Source organism: Akebia trifoliata, chromosome 9 (genome assembly GCF_017979445.1).
Source record: "Akebia trifoliata isolate Shusen 1 chromosome 9, ASM1797944v1, whole genome shotgun sequence".
NCBI lineage: Eukaryota > Viridiplantae > Streptophyta > Magnoliopsida > Ranunculales > Lardizabalaceae > Akebia > Akebia trifoliata.
Window position 1 is genome coordinate 24,668,687 of NC_141383.1, and position 22,513 is coordinate 24,691,199.

Sequence of the window (22,513 nt, forward strand, 5' to 3'; positions counted from 1 at the left end):
TGCATCTGTTGTTCCATTTGATTTCTTAAAGACGTGCCTAATATCCCACTCGAGCTGCTTTTGTACGAATAAAATTTTGGTATAGTGTTCAACTTGAGAGTGCACACTTAAATCTGTTATTGTGTATCTCGAAGCAATGGATCTACGATTCTGTGAAGGGAGCGTACCAAAAAGAGCGTCAGATTATCACAATTCATTTATGTCTTCTCCATCCTCACCCAAAAGTGAATTCTTCAATCAAATAAAACACTCATCAGAAGAGAGAGAAAAAAAAAAGATTCTATTAATTGCCACATTAACTTTTGTTGTCGCCACCCCAATTCATGGTTAAATCACCAAAGTATTAGTAAATATCTTGGGGTGGTGTTAGCAAAATTTGACGTGTGTGTGTGGTTGGGTGGGTGGGAGGGGGGGCAATAGAAGCTCTCAAAAAAGGGCTAATTATTTGTAAAAGGTCGGTCCTGTCCAAGTTTTCCTCGTGCAATGTGTGTTATACTGTGCAGAGAACCATACATGTATGACCATCCTGATCATGTATCAGCACACGTGGAAAAATAATTGAGTTCTTTTAGGATGATCCAACATGTAGTCATATTTAATCTCTGTGAACAAGAGTCCATAGATCATAAGCGTACAAATCTGTTGGTTGTACACTAAGTTGAGGAGTCTCGGGATCAAATTTTTTAGGATTACCAAAAAGACAATTATGTAATATTTTCTGAACAGTTTTCTATTTTGGGGAGAGAGAAGTGTGTCAACAACTCCCGATTTTTATAAATAGAGATCTCTAGGATTGTAAAGCTGTGAAAGTAGGCACACTGCCGGACAATGTACATTCGTGTGTTTTTTTTGTGTGCAATTTCTGTTCTCTTTGCTGCTTCGTTTTACCAACTTCTAATAAAACTGTAGAATAGATCGAATGACTCAACTTGAATGAGCTAGTTTGGGGAACTATAGATCTAAATAAGAACTAATAATATTTTGTAGAAGAAGGCAGATAGAAAGGTAGCAATCTTTGGATACAATGCACTTATAATCAAACAGAGCTAATTAACTTTAGAAATTCTAATAAAATTACAAAGGGGTCCATAGTCTCAAGTCTCAACCAAACAAATCAACCACCTCATTACAACAACTCTCTAAAAAAAAAAAAAAACTCTCCTCTCTGTAGACTCTTAGATAACAACATCAATTGTATCTTACAACATAAAACCTAGTAAAAACAACAAAGAAACATTTTCGTTGGAGCAAGTATAGGAACACAAGTTCCCAGATGGTTCAAATGGTTCCCACATGCCGTAACATTTTGGTTGGAGCAAGTATAATTGCATCGACTTGGAGGAACGACTCTGTATACACCACTACTTGTTAAGAGAAAAATGTCCTTTCAATTATCTTCTCCAAATGAGTACATGTAACCCAAAGAAGGGAGAGGACTTCCCGGCATTGAATCACATTTGATCGGTGAGTCAACCACACAATTGAAAGGAATCTTTGTAGAAGTGAAGTTCCCGCTGTTTTTTGGGTTCTCATCACCTGCCCATAGATCATAAGCGTACAAATCTGCATACAAGTACAAAGAAATCCATATATGAGACAATTAATTAATAAGTTGATTCAAGTCTATATATGTTAACCAACCAACTACTCCAAGGGACCAATCTCTTTGAGAGGGAAAGAATTATGAATATAAGAGGGTCATGGGGAATAGAGGAAAATATACATTCAATAATGTATAGAGGAATATATACATTCAATCATGTAATATTTTTTGTTGAATGACTTTCATTTGAAAAAAAAAAAAAAAACATAATCTATTCAAGAGGCTTTGAAAATCGTTTACCCCCCCCAACCCACACACACACACACATAAAATTACCTTTTGCTAAGATTTGAATATTAAGTAAGTGATGGAGCTTGACTTATCTTCCATACATGCATTGGGTCAGTCATGGACCAATAGAAATAACCACCTGTTATCGATGCTGATCCTACGTTCTTATTTACATCAGAATGGCTGTATCCCATTACAGGAGGGATAGCGTTTATGGAGTTGGCAGATGTATTTCCTCCAGGAGAGTCTAGAGTTGTGTAAAGAGTGTAGCCCTCATAAACACGCCAACCATAATTTCCACCCTTAGTGATTATATCAACTTCTTCATGTTTCTCCTATAAGACTAACAAGCGTAAGGATCAAACAAATTTTATAATGAGGATTCTACTTTCCATAGCCGAGCACTACCAAATCCTTGAATAACTTAAACTATTAAGTACTTGAACCCATGATCTCAAATTTGCATTGCAATATATCAAAAGAAATGCCTATTGGTATGATAGTCGAAACTATCAGATTAACATGCTCTACAGGTCACAAGAAATACACAAAAATCATTCACAACCCAAGTGCCAAAATTATTTCTAAAATAGAAAATCACCAAGAAGAATTTGACTGGAAACTATAGATTGAGATCCCTAGACTGTCACAGAAAAATACATAGAAAAAGATTAAGATGCGTCAAAAGAAAACTAATTTCTAAGTAACCTCGAACCTGGCCAACATTTGCGCATAGAAAGTATGAAGGTCTTTCAGAATCAAAACTACAACGCCATGGATTTCTCAACCTGAGGGCCCAAATTTCTAGCTGCAAGTCCTTATCATCGAAAAAAGGATTATCACTTGGGATCGAATAGTTTCCCCATAGACCAAGGTCATCTATTTCACTGGCACCTGAAGATATACATGACAAGGATGGAACACAAAAAAGGATTATAAATGATAAGTTAAGTAAGTAATAAGCATACAATTCCAACTTACTACAAGGAATGAAATTAAAGAAATAAAAGATGGACTTTCCAGTGGTTCATTGGCAGCACTTTCATTCCTTCCCTGCGAATTGTTCCATTAAAGTTCCATTTTTGGTGATGTTTCTTCAAGCAATAGTAACTCTACTCATGGTTGATTCTCCAACAATGTAATTTGATAGGTGAGATTACGAGTGAATTTTTACATAATCTTCTTGTTATTATCGGCATCCGTAGCTAGGCATCTTAGAAAACTATATCCAAATGCAACAAAATATGTCTAAAGAAATTGATAGTTTTGACAACAAAGAACAAAAATAAACTTACTAAGTAATACTCACTAGGTATGTTATCTATGTCCAACCTCATAATCTTTCCAAGCAAGGATTTCTTGTTTTGGGAAAAATTATAAGGATCACCCTTACTTCCACCATCACCCATCATAAAATATAAATACCCATCTTCAGGTCCAAAGAGAATCTGCCCTGCATGATGACCTGTAAATGGAAGACACATCGTAAATATCCTTCTCACCTCTATAAAACATATGAAGGAAGGATTAGATTAGAATCCTTCAATGAGAATATTTGTAGATATTTAATAAAAAATGTGCAAATGTGTACCAATGAAGCCTGTGTTGCGGTACCATTAGCGGTAAACTCTGCGAGAACACTTTGGTACCGACATAGTTGTGCTCCATCATCAGAAGAAAGTTTTGAAGGATCACAATTAACGTCCGAATTACAAGAACATCTTCCAGTACATAGTGGCGATTGGGCCCTATCACAATTGAACGAAACAAAGAAACAGCCATCACGTGCAAAATTGGGATGAAAAGCCAATCCCATAATCCCAAATAGAGTATCAAAATGTACTTCATTGGTTATATCCAACAAGGGATTGGATTCATCAAGACCCAATGTTCCTCAAGATACCAAGTCAGGAACGGTTGCCAACCATATCTGTCCTTGTTGATTAGACACGAAGATATAATTGGACCCATCAGGATGAGCAACCATATTAAGGTAAGAACCATTTCCAACTTTCTCAAGGCAGAGACCATTTGGAGGACTTTGAGTTACATTATTATTTAGCGTAACTTCCTCACCATCAAAACAAACAGATTCATCAACGGAAGATCCACCAAATTCTTCGCAGAAATCAGTTTTTGATTGCCAAAGATCGGTAAGTATGGATAAAGTGGAATTAAGTGGCACGCCAGTTCTTCCTTGCAATGAAGGCGCAAATGGGGAATTCAATATAGAAACATTTTGGCATGTATCCCAAACTTTTGTACAAAAGTTGTTAGCTATACTGTTGGAATCAGTAGAATTTGATGAAACAGTGGAGTTGCATAGAATGTGAACTGCCCGTAATGTAGGTATTGTAAATAGCTCTGCTGAGAATTGATCGCATCGTTACAAAATATGTAAATCTAAAAAATTAGCAAATAAGAAAAGTTGTCGAACGAATAAAAATGCATAAAAAACAAGAGTAATTCTTTGATAGGGGAAACATTTAGCATATTAGGCTACCTATTAACCTCACATTCATGATGGATTACCATTCTTCCCAAAGGCGACATAAACAAAGAACTAACAGATTTTCTTTGGAAAGACGATAACCAACTTATTAAACATCTATGTACCATTTAAACAATTTCAATGAGATAAGAGTACGTAAACCTTGAATCATGATCTCGAGATTCGATAAAGAGAAGAGTTAAGTCTCTAGCACTCTTGTAGTGATGTTCATTGACATGTTCTAACACTTGTAGAGTTGCATTGCGCTTACACACTAGTCGAATTAGGATTATTTTATTATTGGTTTTATAGACCTCTTAAGTTTTCCGTCTATATATAACTCCATTTATTTGAAAGTTTGAAGTCACTTTTAATTACCAAAACGTGTATGATCAAGTTGAATGGAAACGAATTCGATGGTTTTAAAGTGCCCATTTCGCAGGTTTAAAAATAGTCACTTTAAAAACCTCCGAATTCGTTATTGTCCATATTTTGGTAATTAAATGTTGATCAATTTTTTGTAAATATCCCAAATATATAGATAGAGATGATAAGTTACCTGCTCATGATGACTTTGTCAAAAAATTCCAGAACGAAGATGGAGATGCTTCACAATTGTCAATTTGATACTGGATTGGGTTGGATCAACTTGATACCCGACACAACTAAATTGTGTTTAATAAAGGACCCAGGGACCGAGTTGAGTGGGTGAATGTTTCTTCCCATTGAACACTATTTGGTGATCAATTATTTGGCTGATTCAACTGGTGAAAGAAAATTTGAAAAATTTAGTTCATAGAAAGTAGATTCTGAGACACTGAACGCATGGTTGGCGGAGATTGTGGATTAGAATTAATACAAGTAAGAGCCAGCATCAAGAAAGAGACAATTTTTTCTTCAATCCGTCGATCAGTAGGAGGTGAAAGTCGCGGATCTAACACATCTTTTAGCATTATTGTTGCATCACTTGTAGACCATAAAGACGAGATAAGTTCCCCGGGATGCCTCCCCATGATCACTTCTATAGCCAATACTCCAAAGCTATAAACATCACATTTTTCAGCCACAACCATTGTGCTTGCAAGCTCTGCACCCAAAAAAACAAATGTATTTAAGCTGAAATAAAAAAGGTTGTTTAATTTGAACTTTGAAAATTTCACAATAAAGAAGTATAAAGAGTTTGTAGTAGAAACTTGCCTGGAGCGATATAACCATATGTGCCTGCAACTGTAATCCATAATGATGATTCGAGCTTTAAAAGCCTAGCAATGCCAAAATCAGAGACACAAGCCTCAAGTTCCGAATCCAATAAATGTTTTTGCTTGATATGTCTCGATGAATGATAGGCGGAGTGCAGTCATGATGCATGTAAGATATAGCACGAGCCACACCATTGATGATATTCACTCTCTTACCCCAATCTAATTCCATTGCTCTTCCCTCATTGCATAGAATTTTATCTAGGCTACTGCTTTCCATATATTTGCAAACCAAAAACGTGTGTCGTTTGTGAGAGCAAAACCCGTAAAGTTTCACAATGTTTCGATGTCGAATTTCTGTTAATACTCGTATTTCATTCGCAAAACACTTCATATCGTCTAACTCCTCGTCTTCCTGCGTACAAAGCTTCTTTATAGCTAAAACATGCCTTGATAACTCTGCCTTGTAAACTCGTCCATGTCCTCCCACCCCGATACAATGTTTGTCATCGAAATCTTCTGTGGCTTCGATTATCTCTTCGTATACAACCTTTCCATCATAATTCCATATTGCAAATATATCCCCACTTCTTAATGCAATATCCGTCTTCTTTATCCTTCTCAGATTTATCCGTCCACGAAAAAGATAGAAGACTCCGACTAGAATAAGAACCAATGTGCCTAGGATTGAGCAAACAATGACGACAAGTAATTTGTGTATATTTTTTCAAGCACCCATATTTCTAAATCGATTGCAAGGCAGCAAGGAATCAAATTCACTGCATAAACCTTTATTATTACTGAATGCCTTAGGTGAAGCGTTTCGAAAAGCTTTGCTAGCAAGAGGAGGACCCTCTAACGCATTATTTGAAAAATCGATGGATAACGACAACAAACTAACCATAACACTTAAGGAAGGAGGAATGGAACCAACGAGTTTATTATGGGAAAGATTCAAGCTTACTAACATAATCAGATTTCCCAATTGTGGTGATATCTTCCCAGTGAGTGAATTTAGACTAAGGTCTAGTAACTCCTGTAAGGCTCTCAGATTGCCAATCTGATATGGGATGTTTCCTGTGAAATTATTTTTGCTCAAACTCAAAAACCTCAATTTCGAGTAATTGCCCAATTGCTCTAGAATCTTTCCACTTAGCTTATTCATTGAGAGGTCCAGGAACTCCAAATTGGATAATCTTCCGATTTGCAATGGTACTTCGCCCGAAAGTTGGTTATCATTTAGGCTCAATTTGAACATAATAGACAACCTACTCAACTCCCTTGGTATCTCCCCTACAAGTTGGTTTGAGCAAAGGTCGAGTACATGTAATTGAGTTAATTTGCCTAATTCCTTTGGTATCCTACCACTGATCCTGTTACCATGGATTTTCAAAGCTGTCAGATTTTGGCATTCTCCCCAATTTGGTGAGAGAACACCCAACAATCTGTTGTAACTCAAATCGATATAATTCAAATTTGGATACAATCTAAAGTCTAGGGATAAACTTCCATCGAGTTGGTTCCTCTCAAGTCGAACTCGAAATAAGCTTGTGCAATTTACCAAGCTTTTTGGAATCGGACCGATGAGTAGTTGTCATTTGCAGTGAAATTTTTTAATGACCCGATTTTACACACTTGTTGTGGTAAGTAGCCCGACAAGTTGTTATAAGACAGAGAGAAAAGAGAGAGATGAAAGATTTCCAATATCTTGAGGTAATGAACCAGGTAATCGATTTTGAAAAAGGTTCAAAGTCACTAAGTTCCTTAAAGCACCAATGTTAGGACGGATTGGCCCAGAGAGAAAATTCGTAGAGAGGGCTAATATAGTGAGCTTGCTCAAATTACTAAACGATGAGGGGAAGGAACCAATTAATCGATTTTCAAAAAGGCGCAAATTGACTAAATTCCTCAAAGTACCAATGTTAGGAGGGATTGGCCTAGAGAGAGAATTTTGAGCAAGCAATAGCTTGGTGAGCTTGCTCAAATTACCAAAAGATGGGGGGATGGGACCGGATAATTGATTTTTAGAGAGGTTCAAAAAGACTAAGTTCCTTAAAGCACCAATGTTTGGAGGGATTGGTCCAGAAAGAGAATTTTGAGAAAGGTCCAATTCCACTAAGTTACTCAAAGTAGCAATGTTAGAACGGATTCGTCCAAAGAGAGAATTTCGAGAAAGGTAGACAATGATAAGTGTACCAATATGCGTTGGGATGGTACCCGTGAGTTTGTTCTCATTTAGATTTAGATGGACAAGATTTGGGAAAAAAGAGAAATTTAAGTGGTCAAGCTTACCTTGTAAACCCATGTTCGAAAGGTTTATTGCAGTTACGCTTCCAGCCTTGTTACAAGCTATCCCGAGCCATTTGCATGGGCTTGACGCAGTAGTACTGTTGTTATGATGTATTGTCCATGAACTTAAAACAGCTTGACTTTGGAGACTTGCTTTCCATTTAAGGAGAGCTTCAGTTTCTGATTCAAATGTAGTTGCTTCTCTGCTTTTGCAAGAAACTAACAGAACCCATAGAACTAACAATGCAAGGAAGAAATAATTCTGAATAAAGGCCATGTTGTGCTGTTGGGTGGAGGGTCCACATGGACAGGATTTACACATGTTCACGGTTTTTTCGTGGATAGGAACCTCATATCGGACTTCTTGATTTGGTAGATTGGAACCTTATTCGTAGAATTTTACTGAAAAATAAATGCTTGTTTTGGTCCCATATTGATGTCTTCAGACTCAGGCCCAAGCCCAAGTCAATTCTACAAAAAAAAGGCGGACATATTAGTTGCAGTTTCAGGAACAAATGACCCAACCAATTTCTTTCTTCACATGAAGTCTATTCATACATTAAATTAAGAATTGTGATAGTCTGACTACCCCACTTGGCACACTCAATCGACTCTCCTGACGTGATAAGTTCAGGAATGCATCGGGATACACATTTATATGGGAAAGTGTAGTTTTGTATCCCGAGACGCATAGATCTATGGTTCTCAAACTTGTCATGTCAGGAGAGTCGATTGAGTGTGTCACGTGGGGTAGTTAGTTTATCACGATTCTTAATTTAATTGTAATGACTTTAGTATCATCGTCTTCAACCTGTAGTCAAAAATCTTTCTTTTTTGTCTCTTTTTTTTTTTTTTTTTGTCTTTCTTCAAATATAATTATCTTCAATCCTTGACTTAAAATCTATAAAATTAGTCATCTTTAATTTAAGATTATATCTACTACAACCTTCAAATCTCGACACAAGATGTGATTTTTGGGTAAGTAAAAAAAGATGTAATTTTGAATAGATAAATCTAAGATTTTGTATAAATGATTTAAGTTAGATTTAAAACAATGGACCGAGATAATGTTAAATATATTAAAAGGTTGGATTGAAGATGACTGACTTTGAAAAAAAAATCAAATAAGACTTTGGGTGTAAAAAATAATTGAATTTTGAGTAGAAAATCTAGGATTTTCTCAAAAGGTTCAGAGAAGATTGAAAGTAGTGGATTCAAGATAATATTGAAAATTTTAAATATATACATGGGAAATGTTCAGCACCCAACCATTTTTGTCTTTCATGGGTTAGAAGTTTTGGAATGGGCTGATTTTTGGTGAGAAAAATCACAAGAGAATGAAGATGAATGATTTTGAAAGAAAAATCTTGGTACCCTATGGGGTTGACTCAATGGTAAAACTTGCATCCCATGAAATCTTGGAATCAGCCGCTAATACTAATTTAATAACTTTAATAATTCTTGTGTAACCAATTGGCTCAGACTCTAAATCTCACATGCTTGCCTATTTTGTCTCACTTTTTAAGACTACACTATGCCTCAACCCTAGTCCCCACTTTTCTTTGTCGGCGATCTAGGAAGTTAGTTTTGCCAACACAACATAAAGGTCGTCTCCTCCACTCAATGTTGACCTAGGCCTGAGTTTACTTTTGGGATTCCCATTGGATTCATGGCCCGCTGGCTTACTAGGCGACGATAGCAGTGGGAGTAGGGACTAGTCTCATCTCCCCCCTCATCCCGATCCCGACCTTGACCCCCTAATAATAATAATAATGATACAAAATTTTAGTGTATAGATTGAAGATGAGGGCATTTAAGTCGTTATGCATTAATATTTGAAGGGAAAATTATGAAAATAATCCAAAAAAAAAAAAAAAATTATTTATCAAAAACAATCTAATTTTAAAAAAATTAGAAAAAAGATACAAATCCGGTTATTGAAAGACCGGTTTTTCTCTCTCTTCACTTCTCTCTCTTCTTTCTCCCTCCTCTACATTTAAAAAAAATCGATTTTTTTTTTAAATACCAATCATTGAAAGACCGATTTTTCTCTCTCTTCACTTCTCTCTCCTCTACATTTAAAAAAAATTGAATTTTTTTTCAAATACCAATCATTGAAAGACCGATTTTTGGGGGTATCCGAAATTATTCGGCTGAGGTAAATAATAATAATAAAAAATAATAAAATAATAAAATAATAAAAATTACCTTAGCTGAATAATTTTGGATACCCCCAAAAATCGATCTTTCAATAATCGGTATTTAAAAAAAAATTCGATTTTTTTAAAATATTGAGGAGAGAGAAAGATGAGAGAAATGAAGAGAGAGAAAAATCGGTTTTTCAGCGACTGATATTTTAAAAAAATGAAGAGAGAGAAAAATCGGTCTTTCAATGACCGAATTTGTATCTTTTCTCTAATTTTTAAAAAATTAAATTATTTTTGATAAATATATATATTTTTTTTTTTTGGATTTTTTTCATAATTTTCCCATATATGAATAATAATAAACTGACTAAAAAAACAAATCATACATTTTTTCAGGAAAAGTTCTATGATTCTATGCACATCATACATCAATTGAGTGTATTTGATTGTCTTCTTTTAGAATTTCTATTGCTACGGGACAACTTTTGCTAACAACACCCAAAGATGTGTGTTAATTCTTTAATTATTTACGAAGTCTGTTTAGAGCGGCACTTAGTATACAGAAGAAGTTGTAAAAACTAGGGATGCAACTTGATTCGATTTGAGGAAATATTGGAATCGAACCGACATAGGTTGATTCTACTAAATAAAAACCAGAACTGAACCAAACTCCATTGGACCCAAATCAAATTAAAGTCGGTTTGGTTCCACGGATTGCAAATATTTTATAAATTATAAGTAATATTTTTTAATGAAAAAATAAATATAAAATTTCATATAATAAATCACAAATCTATCCATGAAAAATCATTAGTTTATCCATAAAAGATCACTAATCTATGTACTAACTCTTAAAATAATATATATATATATATATATTTATGTATTGCATAGATTCGATTCTCGATTTGGTTTGGTTCTATACAAGCTTGATCCTAAAATCGAATCAAATTGATCGGTTCTCCATTTTCGTAATTCGAAATCGAACTGCAACTTGTTTCAAATCAAACCAAACCACCCCAAAGCTATCGGTTTGATTCGATTCTCAGTTTGGATCGGACCAAGTAGCACCCCTACTAAAAACTATCTTAACCAATTACAATTAAGTTCCTTCTAAAAAATATTTATGAAAAGATCAAAACCATTATCTATACATTTTTCTTGTAGATGCAAAATTCTTTGTCAAAAGTCATCTCTCGTGATATGTGATGGCTACAATTTTATAAACGATTACTTTTTAATAGCCGTACGATATCGAATAATTGATGGAAGTGTAATTGGGGTTCATTGACCAAAACTTGCTCGTGTCGGCCACGAGAAGTACACACGCGCAGGTCGCACCTTGTATATGGTAAGTACAACAAATTCAAATCGCCTCTTCGTTGACCACGATTTGCACGTGACGACAACACACGACCAGCATGGAATATGCCGACAATCGTTTTAGGGCTATTTAGACATGCCCCTCCATCCTTTAATGAATATTAGAGATACTCCTGGTGTTTTCAAACTGTTGATGTGACCCTTTGACCTTGGTCTCCTATGCAATTTTTTTATATACTGACCTAAAATACCCTTGGCTTCAACCTCTAATAAAAAAATGGAAAATGTTGAAGTAAAATTAAAATGTACATCGATTCTCACATCGCTAACGTGGATGTATGTATGAAATCATAAATGCTTTTCATCGAGATACAAGTGAAAAGAATCTATGATTATGCTTGAACCTTCACATCAACAATGTGAGAATCAATGCACATTTCAATGTTACTCCAACACGACTCAAAAATAACTCCTTAGCTAAATTTTCTCCCAAGAATCAATCATCTTCAAGTTCTCAAAAATCAGTCATCTTCAAGCTAGAACCTCATATCGCACTTCTTGACGTGAAAGTGGATAGAAACCATGAATGCTTTTTAACTCGTATCTCGATGAAAGCATATATGGTTCCCATACACTTTGTCACTTTCTCGTCAAGAAGTGCCATATGAGGTTCCAGTCCCAGGCACTTAAGCATTATTCATTATTTAAATATATCCAAAAAAACTCTTTTAAAAAGGCATTGATTTAAAATTCATATCATTTTTTTTATCTTCAAAAATCGTATCTTACTCTTACAATTTGAAGGTTAAATAATGTTAGGTTGAAAATTGGGTGAAAAAATCGAATATATCTTAATTCATAGATAGGGGGTAAAAATCTATCAAATTTTACATTCCAAAAGCATGGGCGTTGGACCCATAAAAGTTCATTTGCAGGAGTCGAACTAAGTATATGAAAATAAAATTATAAATAATAACATATATATATTCAATAATAAAAGTCGTCAAATATACTGTATAATCCATTAAACACTTTACGAAAATATATCCATTCAACTTTAGTATAGATACTTACAATATCTAAAGATACAATCAAAGTTGTGCTTGAAGCTCTTTAAAAAGACAGATGAGATGGAAAACTATGAATTTTGAATTTCACCAATGAATAAAATAGAAATATCTGTCAACCAATTAATAGAATATAATACCTTGTTGTTAGTTTTCAAATTACAAAATTAACATTTTAAACAAGGAGCTAAATAAATTTGGATCTCACAAATGCCCCCACCTTTAAATTTGGAGCTAAATAAAATGTTCCTTGGAGATGGAGAAGGAGAAGGAGAAGGTGGTGGTGGTGGTGGGCCCTCTCTCCAGTTTTCGAATCATCGATGCACCGATTCTTCTATTGGTTTCGTTCCAGAAAGCTTTACGCGCCGAACTCGCGGCTCTACACTCACTCACTTCTTCGTCATTAGAGATTGGATCCCTTGGACGTGACCTAATTCTCGATCTTCTTCGCCGATTTCAATTCCTAAAACTCGCTTACAAGTATCACTGCGCTGCCGAGGATGAGGTTTGTTTGTTTGTTTGATTAGTTAAATTTTATTTAGTTTTGTTTTTGATTAGTTGTGTTGATGTTTGGAAATTTGTTATTAGTTTTTTATTTGTTTCTAACCCAATTTAGTTAGTAAAATAGTTTTAATAGTTATTTGATTTGATAATTCGAGGTGGAGGAGGTTAAAGACGATGGGTTTTAGGGGATGATATCTTTTTTTTTTTTTTTTCTTTAAACAAAGATAGAGAAGGACGAGAGGTTAAAATGTTTATTGGATCACGTTGACGTTAATTCGAAGTTGATCCTGAATTTTATCGAATCTTTAAATTGCAATCCGAATCCAATCCAAAAATCGAAATTCTATATCTAAATCCTATTCTTTCGGATTGGATTGGATACTAGGTTAAATCCGACCCATTGCCAGCCCTAAATCGGATGGAACTGAAATGTCTTGGTCGAAACATTTTGAGATGCTATTTTTAAATTAAGGTGGTCAATGGATCGGGTTTGAATTGGATTGGTGTCGAATGGGGGAGTTGGGACCAATCTGGTAAGGATCAGATCAAACCAATCCGATATGCATTAAATCACACTCTTATCGGACTGGTTTTTATCAGATCTCAATGTTAGGGTCAAATAACAATTGGATTGGGTCCAAATTAGACCAAACCCGATTTGATATAAAAAATGTAAATACACTTTATATATTTAAACAAAACATATAATATAGTTGTTTACTTTCTCGCATTTTATCAAATCAAGTCTCTATTGGATCGGGACATGGTTGATCTAAAATCGGTCTGATAAGATGTCAAATTAAAATTTTATCAAATTGAATTGTTATTAGAATCTAAATACTCGATCCAGACCCAAAGTTATTAGATCGGATTTTGGGTTCGCTCTCATACATTGAGAACCCTACTTTAAACCATGATTTCCGCATCAACTTTTCAATATAGGACCCAAAGTTATTAGATCGGATTTTGGGTTCGCTCTCATACATTGAGAACCCTACTTTAAACCATGATTTCCGCATCAACTTTTCAATATAGGACGCTAATTAATAACATATACTAAATAAGTTAAATGAACACTGAATATCTCTATCTCCCAAATTTTTATTTTTTCAATAACTTGGTGCTGGCAGGATTTGAACCCATGTTTCCGGTATCATCACCCAAGGACTTTACCAATTAAGCTAGCTGGCACCTTCACAATTTTCCAATCTATTTTTTTTATAGGATTTTATTTGAAGGAGAAACCCTAGAAGAAGAAGATCCTTTGTTTTCAAGGGAGATAAATCTTAACTAAGAAAAATGTTACTTCTTAAACAGTTATCTAAAATCAATCCACCTCAACCCGATCGGAGAATACTGTTTGGACACCAGATTCACTGCCTGTTCCACTTACCCGTCTCTCTTTCTTGTACTTTGAACCCATTATCTTCTTCTTCTAGGATTTCTTCAAATTCAAAGGAAACCGTTTCTTTATGTCCCCCTTCTCTCTTTTTATCCCTCAGAACATTTCAAAACCCAATTTCTTGTTTTTCTAGGATTTCTTTTTCTTCTTCAATGAGAACCCTTTCCAGTTCTCCATGTTTCCCCACCATTTCTCTATTTTTCTCTCACTAAAGTATGCTTTTATTATGTTTATTGTTCTTCAAAGAAAAACTTTAACCTCTTATCTCTTAGTTTTCTCGTTCTCTCCCACAACCTATCTTTCGCTCCTTCTCACTATCTCCATTTCTCTCTCTTTCTTTCCACTCCATCTCTCTCCTTCATTCTTTTCCACAACCTTTCTTGCTCTTTACCCCTCATTGGTTTTGGGTTTGATGTATAAGGCATTGGTGGATTGTAAAAATGAAGAAGAAAAGAACGGTTGTCCAATCTCTCTGACATCTATTTAATTGTATGATTGATGTGTGATAAATGAAAAGTTGGTGTGCAGTAAAAGTTCTCTAAACTATATTAGCTTTCTACCTTTTTATATTTTTTTACTTTCAGATTTGTAACTATTAATTATTTCAAATTATACGCGTTATTACTCGGGCACAATCTATGAGGTCTAAGATGGAAAGTTGAAATTAGGTCGTTAGGATTGATATAAACAATAATTTATGCAATAAATGCCAAGTGTGGGATATAACTACCAGAGTTGCTCCCCCTTGTATACTAGTTAAAAGTCAATCAATTGACCTTCACAACAAAGGTTCTGCATTAAGAATCTAATTGGTGGTTCTTGTATGATTATAGGGTTTTTTTTTTGACTCGAATGTGAGTTATTGTTAACGTATGTCCCTCTGATTGTAACTGCAAGCAGAGAAGGAGTATTTGAATCTGTCTATCTCTCAATAGATATTACGAGTGACAAAATGCACATATTAGCAGGAACTAAATGGTGTGGTGAGAAAGCTAAGATGGAAATAATCACTTAATATGTACATTGCTTGTAAATTCCTACTAAGAGACTAAACATCGTGTCCTCTTAACAGTTTATACTTTCTATGTTATTTTTGGATCTTTCTTTCGAAGTTGATAAGTTTGCGTTGTGTACTATTTATGGTTCCATAATTTAATCTTACATGTTTCTGCAGGTTATCTTTCAAGTGCTGGACCTACAGGTCGGAAATGTTGCGTGTACATATTCTTTTGAACATAGGAGCATAGACAACCTCTTCGATTTGTTTTTTCAGAGCTTGAATGTCTTGTTGGAGGATGATGGAAATCTTTTCAAACCATTTCAAGAACTTGTTTTTTGTACTAAAACTATTGAGACATCAATTTGTGAGCATATATATGCTCAAAGAAGAAGAGCAGGTTGGAGTCATTTTTTTATCTAACTCCGCTTAATATGTTTTAGTTTCATACTTTTATTTTTAATCTGTAGATGTAGAGGTAGTGCAATATTTAAATTTGCAATAATTTTGGTTGTAGAAACAAGATCCACTCAATAGGCACAAACAATGACCTTGTTGACAACATACTATTATTTATAGCTTGATTACTAGTGATCTTCCAGTATTGGGATAGGTTTATTTAATCATTAGTAAATTTGCATCCTATAGTTCTATTGGACCTTGTTCATCATCTAGAAGCAGATTTTATAAATTTGTCTTTGTGTGAAAAAAAAAATTAAATTAAATCCGTGGAACTTCCATCATCAAGATCGAACTTTTTAGAAAACAATAAATTGCAAATACATTGGCCCAATTTATCACTTATTTCACAGAACCTGAAAGATGGAAGAGATCCCTTTCCTTTCAATGTACAGAATTTGAGTCTGACACATCTTTTGCATCTCTCTTGCATGAGTGGGCCGGATTGGGTATTCTGGGAAAAACTCCATTGAGAAATTCAGAAAAGAGTTGCAAGAAATGTTTAGGAACAAATGTTCTTTCATACCTGAAAAATTCAAGGAGAACACCGGGTTTCCTTTAGATGTAGATGTTCGACCAAATTAGGCAGACAATAGCGCTTCTGATTCTTCATCCCACAATGTGGAAGAGAAGTACAGCACATTGTACTCCAGTGAAATCAATCTACAGGTATTTTTCCCCGAGGCTTTAAAGAAATTATTTCCCCTCGAAATTTCTTTATGAGAAAAGCGACACCAGTTCTAGTCTCAAACTAATTGACCACATCTTTCTCTTCCACAAGGGCTTAATGAATGATCTAGAATACCTCGTCCTTCTATCAGCTAAGATGGCTGAAAATGTTGGGTTCCTCATGGAATTTCATCAGCGCTTCCCTTTCTTACGGTGACAACAAAGATGAAATCGCCTTCCCAGCTCTAGAAGCCAAGGGGAAATCCCAAAACATTAGCTATTCATATCGTATTGACCACAAATTGGAATGGCGCATTTCAATAATACCTTCACTATTCTTCATGAAATTTCCGAATTGCACTTCTTGTTTTCTTTTGAAATTTCTGCTGTTGCTGCTGTGACATTGGATCAGAGAATGCTGAAGTATTGTTAGCTGTGTATGGAATGTGTATTAACACTGGGAAAGCATTTTCGTTGTGAAGAAATTTAACTTTGGCCTTTATTTACAGAGTACTTTTCTGACAAGGAGCAGAGTATGATCATTGGATGCATACCCCAAATATTTGGGATAAGGCTTCGGTTACGATGATGTCTATACATTTTTTGCTAGGACATCTTGATTTCCTCTTCTTCTATTATCATTATCAACACCCTATCACAAAAAAATTGGGTTGTCAGACTCTTCTTTTGTGCAATACATGGTTTAAAATATCGTATTCGATTGAATGTTTTAGTTAATGAAAGAACTGATATGGTATGGGCCGATACAAACTGATACTTTTCTGAAACACTCAGGAATGTTTCGTATCAACGTATTCATTCCGATATTTTAAACTATGGTGCAATGTCATATATATATATATATAGGTCAGGATCAAGGGACATATGAAAAAACATATGTAAAAACAATGTAACATTAATAAATTTTAAAAATATGGGTTAGAAGTTTCGGATTGAGCTGATTTTTTGTGAGGATGATCTCTATGATGGGAAGATCATCCAAAACCTCTAACCTATATTTTGAAAAACCATTGTTTTTTAAATATGTCCCTTGAACCGCCCCCTCTATATATATATATATGCTTATTAAACATGTGGAAATTTACAGAAGCATCCTAAATGTTTCAGTCAATGGCTTGTTACGCAACAGAAACCTCATCAAGAAGTAATTTTTACAAGCAATGATGGAGAAATTCCTGGTCAGTTTCCTTCTTATCGGGATCCACTCAAACAAACTTTTGGTTGCAAACACTACAAGAGAAACTGTAAACTTTTCGCTGCTTGTTGCAATCAGTTATTTACATGCATATATTGCCATGATGTTGTGGTTGATCATTCAACAGACAAGTATGTGTCGCCCCGATTAAATTTCTACTTTTATCCCATTTTCATGATTTTGGTTGGTTCCCCCCTCCCCTTCCTTTTTCATGTTGGGTCTTGCTGCTTTCAATATGTATTCAGGAAATCAACTGCCAAGATGATGTGCATGAAATGTTTGAAAGTTCAACATATTGGTCCGATATGCTCTAATATTTCCTGTAATGGTTTATCCATGGCAAAATACTTCTGCTCCATCTGCAAGCTTTATGATGGGTACTATTGAAAAAAATGTGTTGGGGAATGCTAACCCATGAGATTTTGGATGTTAGCACTCCCCTATATGTACAAAGATTTTTCTTTATATGGTTTATTGGATATTGTATGTAATCAGAGGATGATATGGTGCTCTAAGAGGCTAGTTGTCTCGCCCTTGCTAGTTGGGCATATAGGCTTGAGGGACATTAGCATTCTCAACACACTTTTTTTTTTCAATAATACCCTTCCACATGTTGTCTTTTAGTGAAAAGATAAGGGTAAATTAATCTTTTTACATAATTAATGTTTATTTACATAATAAATACTAAGGGCATTTAATTTTTAAAATTAAATGTCTTGTTAGCAATAAATGATTTGGGAATCTATGTAAACAAATATTAATTATGTAAAAGATTAACATACCTCTATTTTATTCATTAAAAGACAATTGACAAGGGCATTATTGAAAAAAAAAATGTGTTGGAGAATGCTAACATCCTCCATGAGGTCCAGACATCATGGGGACATTAGCATTCTCCAACACATTTTTTCCAGTAATATCTTTTCACATTTTGTCTTTAAATGAAAAAATAAGGGTGTATTAGTCTTATCAATGGATGGGATGGGATGTCAAACCGAGTTTTGAAATCATGTACCGGACATACATTGGTGATAAATTTAGATGGTGCTCGAGGTGTAATGCCACGTGAAGGGGAGTCGATCCTCTGTAGCTCCAAGCAATGGTTGAGTGTATGCCACATCATCAAGGAGGTTTCATCCAACCATTAATGTTTAGGAGCTTAGTGACCGTCCAATTTTGAACACTAGATTAGAGCCCCAAAAAATCTTTTATTTATTTATTATTTTTTTAAAATCTGATCTAAATCATGAATCCAAGAAATCTGTGTTATTATTTTTATTCAATTTGATGTTCTATATGGACTGTAAAAGCAAGAGTTACGGGAGAAATGCGCCATAGAATTTCTGCTCCCCATTTGAAGAGGGATTTGCTGACATAGTGCCATGTAGGCTTTGGAGTGTTATGTGTCACGTAGGAAGATCATGCTTGTTGATGTAGTGACAGATGAAGCAGATCGCGGTGTCATATTTTGGTTGGAGAAGGAAGGAACCGACGACTGACTCTGCGGATAGGGAGACTACGAGAAGAATTCATACTGTCACCTAGGATGACGAACTACAGACAGCCCGATGAAGCCACTTTATGAGGAGACCCTTGCCCTATAGCTAATAAAGAGGAAAAATGGGATCCAACATGTAAAAGACCCTATCCATCTATTTCAAAAAATAATTGAATTATTTTAGGATGATCAAACATGTAGTCATATTTAATCTCTGTGACCAAGAGTCCCTAGATCTAGGGATTTATGTGACGAAACTAACAAGAAACACAAAATGTACATCATTCGACTAAGCCTTAGTCTATGTCCACATTAAAAATTTAGAATACCATATTATTTGCCATTATACATCAAATTTTCCTGTGATCCCAGATTGGGTATTTTTGATGAAATATACCCGTTAGACCTTAATTCAAGATATCTAACCCAACAATCTCCCATTTTAATTATGAGGGATCATGAAAAGAACGAGTTCTAAATCACGTTAATCTCCTTTTTCGAATCCTGCTCCAACCCAACGGACTCTTCTCCAAGCCATAAAATTACCCACGAATTGGAAGAACAATAATGAGAGGTCGCTAACCAACTTTTCCTACCCGGCCCTTCCACAAATGTCCCACAGATAGGAAGAACCGAAAAACAATAATGATAGGTGTTATGTAAATATTGTCTTGTATTCTGTTGGTGGTATGCTGAGTTGAGGAGCCTTGGGATCAAATTTTTTAGGATTACGAAAAAGACAATTATATAATATTTTCTTAAAAGTTTTCTAGTTTGGGGAGATAGAAGTGTTTCAACTAACTCCCGGTTTTTTAAATAGAGACCTCTAAGGTTGTAAGTCGTGGATGTAGGCACACTGCGAGCCAATGTAAATCCTTGTGTTTTTTCTGTGCAATTTTTGTTCTCTTTGCTGCTTTGTTTTCCACTAAAGGTAACTAATCAACTTCTAATAAAACTATAGAATAGATCGAATGACTATAGCAACTTGATCGAGCTAGTTTGGAGAATTAGAGATCTAAATAAGAACTAATAATATTTCGTAGAAGAATGCAGATAGAAAGGTAGCAATCTTTGGATGCAATGCACTTATGATCAAACAGAACTAATTAACTTTAGAAATTCTTATAAAATTACAAAGGGGTACATAGTAACTAACTTTTGATACAACAACTCTATAAAAATAAAAATAAAAATAAAACTCTCCTCGCAGTAGACTCTAGATAACAACATTAATTGTCTCTTACAACATAAAACCCAGTAAAAGCAACAAAGAAGATGAGAATAAGAACATGAGGACCTTTATTAGGACCTTCACGTGGTTCCCAGATGACGGAGAAGTGCTGGGACTTGGCCTACCAAAAGTCGTAACATTTTCTTTGGAGGAACGATTCTGTATACACCACTGCTTGTTAAGAGAAAAACATCATTTTGATTATCTTCTCCAAATGAGTGTACGTAACCCAAAGAAGGGAGAGAACTTCCCAGCAATGAATCACATTTGATCGGTGAGTCAACCGCACAATTGATAGGAATCTTTGTAGAAGTGAAGTTCCCGCTATTTTTTGGGCTCTCATCACCTGCCCATAGATCATGAGCACACAAATCTGCATACAAGTACCTAGAAATCCATATATGAACAAGACAATTAATCAATAAGTTGACTGTTTGAGAGGTAGAGAACAATGAATATAAGAGGGTCATGGGGCTTAACTGGGGTATGACACACCCGGGAATTGAGAAAAATATACATTCAATAATATATAGATGCTTCAAGATCTAAACTGATGATTGGATCGAAAGTTTGACTTGGTTGGACCTTGGTTTTCATTTATTGTAGATTTAAAAAAAAAAAAAAAAAAAAACCCTTCAATTATGTAACAAATTTTGTTGATTGACTTTCATTTGAAAAAAAAATCTTGATCTATTCGAGAGGCTTTGAAAATCATTTAAATAGAGGATCACCTTCTTTATTTGCATGAAGTACAACAATATATTTGTATTGGTAAGATTTGGATATTAAGTGAGTGATGGAGCTTGACTTACCTTCCATACATGCATGCGTCGGTCATGGACCGATAGAAATAACCACCTGTTATCGACGCTGATCCTTCGTTCTTATTTACATCGGAATGGTTGTATCCCATTACAGGGTGGATGGCGTTTATGGAGTTGGCAGACGTATTTCCTCTAGACTTGTGTACACAGTGTAGCCCTCCTAAACACGCCAACCGTAATTTCCACCCCTAGTGATTATATCTACTTCTTCATACTTCTCCTATAAGACTAAGAAACGTAAGGATCAAACAAATTTTATAATGAGGATTCTACTTTCCAAAGCCGAGCACTACCAAATCATTGAATAACGTAAACTATTAAGTACTTGAACCCATGACCTCAAAGTTGCATTGCAATATATCAAAAGAAATGCCTATTGGTCTGATAGTCAAAACTATCAGATCAACATGATCTACAGGTAACAAGAAATACAAGAAAATCATTCACAACCTACCTGCAAAAATTATTTCTATCATAGACAATCACTAAGAAGAATTTGACTGGAAACTATAGATTGAGACACCTAGGCTGTCACAGAAAAATACGTAGAAAAAGATTAAGATGTGTCGAAAGAAAACTAATTTCTAAGTAACCTCGAACCTGGGATCAAATAGTTTCCCCATAGACCAAGGTCATCTATTTCACTGGCACCTGAATATATACATGACAAGGATGGAACACAAAAAAAGGATTATCAATGATAAGTTAAGTAAGTAATAAGCCTACAATTCCAACTTACTACAAGGAATGAAATTAAAGAAATAGAAGATGGACTTTCCAATGGTTCACTGGCAGCACTTTCATTCCTTCCCTTCAAATTGATCTACTAAAGTTCCATTTTTAGTGATGTTTCTTCAAGCAATAGTAACTCTACTCATGGTTGATTCTCTAACAATGTAATCTGATAGGCTAGATTTCGAGTGAATTTTTACATAATCTTCTTGTTATCATCGGCATCCGTATCTGAGCATCTTAGAAAACTATATCCAAATGCAACAAAATATGTCTAAAGAAATAGATAGTTTTGACAACAAAAAACAAGAATAAACTTACTAAGTAATACTCACTTGGTATGTTATCCATCTCCAACCTCATAATCTTTCCAAGCAAGGATTTCTTGTTTTGGGAAAAATTATAAGGATCACCTTTGCTTCCACCATCACCCATCATAAAATAGAAATACCCATCTTCAAGTCCAAAGAGAATCTGCCCTGCATGATGACCCATAAATGGAAGACCCATCGTAAATATCCTTCTCACCTCTGATGCACTGGCAATTGTGTTCTAGAAAACATATAAAGTAAGGATTAGATTAGAATCTTTCAATGAGAATAGTTGTAGATATTTAATAAAAAATGTACAA

The 22,513-nt window shown here is 34.9% G+C and overlaps 2 protein-coding genes and 1 pseudogene across 4 annotated transcripts in view; 1 reads left to right on the forward strand and 2 right to left on the reverse strand.

Annotated features, from left to right (window-relative positions):
- The window catches only part of LOC147394923 (HIPL1 protein-like), an 81,887-nt pseudogene that overhangs the window by 58,547 nt on the left and 827 nt on the right, over positions 1-22,513 (reverse strand). Inside the window, exon 2 of the transcript XR_015181326.1 lies at positions 22,241-22,434. The product of XR_015181326.1 is annotated as an HIPL1 protein-like (transcript). The remainder of the gene's footprint in view (positions 1-22,240; positions 22,435-22,513) is intronic.
- LOC147394927 (MDIS1-interacting receptor like kinase 2-like) lies at positions 1,064-8,135 on the reverse strand. Its single transcript, XM_086454500.1, is given in 8 exon segments — positions 1,064-1,563; positions 2,550-3,299; positions 3,426-4,201; positions 4,885-5,089; positions 5,185-5,412; positions 5,523-5,636; positions 5,639-6,205; positions 7,817-8,135. Coding segments are annotated over 5 exon segments (1,245 nt in total). The 3' UTR covers positions 1,064-1,563; positions 2,550-3,299; positions 3,426-4,201; positions 4,885-5,072.
- Positions 12,597-17,958, forward strand: LOC147394928 (zinc finger protein BRUTUS-like At1g18910). Of its 2 annotated transcripts, none has more exons than XR_015181330.1 (3): positions 12,597-12,855; positions 15,431-16,381; positions 16,494-17,101. XR_015181330.1 is itself a non-coding variant. In XM_086453390.1 (3 exons), the coding sequence occupies exons 1-3, from the start codon at positions 12,607-12,609 to the stop codon at positions 17,548-17,550; spliced, it is 513 nt and encodes a 170-aa protein (XP_086309516.1). In that variant the 5' UTR covers positions 12,597-12,606; the 3' UTR covers positions 17,551-17,958. The 2 variants fall into 2 exon arrangements, 1 of the variants encoding a protein (XP_086309516.1); XM_086453390.1 differs by lacking the exon at positions 16,494-17,101 and adding an exon at positions 17,510-17,958 and having other exon boundaries at positions 15,431-15,653.

What these genes read in the sequence shown, in the direction of transcription:
- LOC147394928 (XM_086453390.1), top strand. Translation starts at nt 12,607, where the DNA reads ATGGAGAAGGAGAAGGAGAAGGTGGTGGTGGTGGTGGGCCCTCTCTCC. An exon ending in ACTGCGCTGCCGAGGATGAG is followed by an intron (nt 12,856 to 15,430) that starts GTTTGTTTGTTT and finishes ATGTTTCTGCAG; the next exon opens with GTTATCTTTCAAGTGCTGGA. An exon ending in TGCTCAAAGAAGAAGAGCAG is followed by an intron (nt 15,654 to 17,509) that starts GTTGGAGTCATT and finishes TAAATGTTTCAG; the next exon opens with TCAATGGCTTGTTACGCAAC.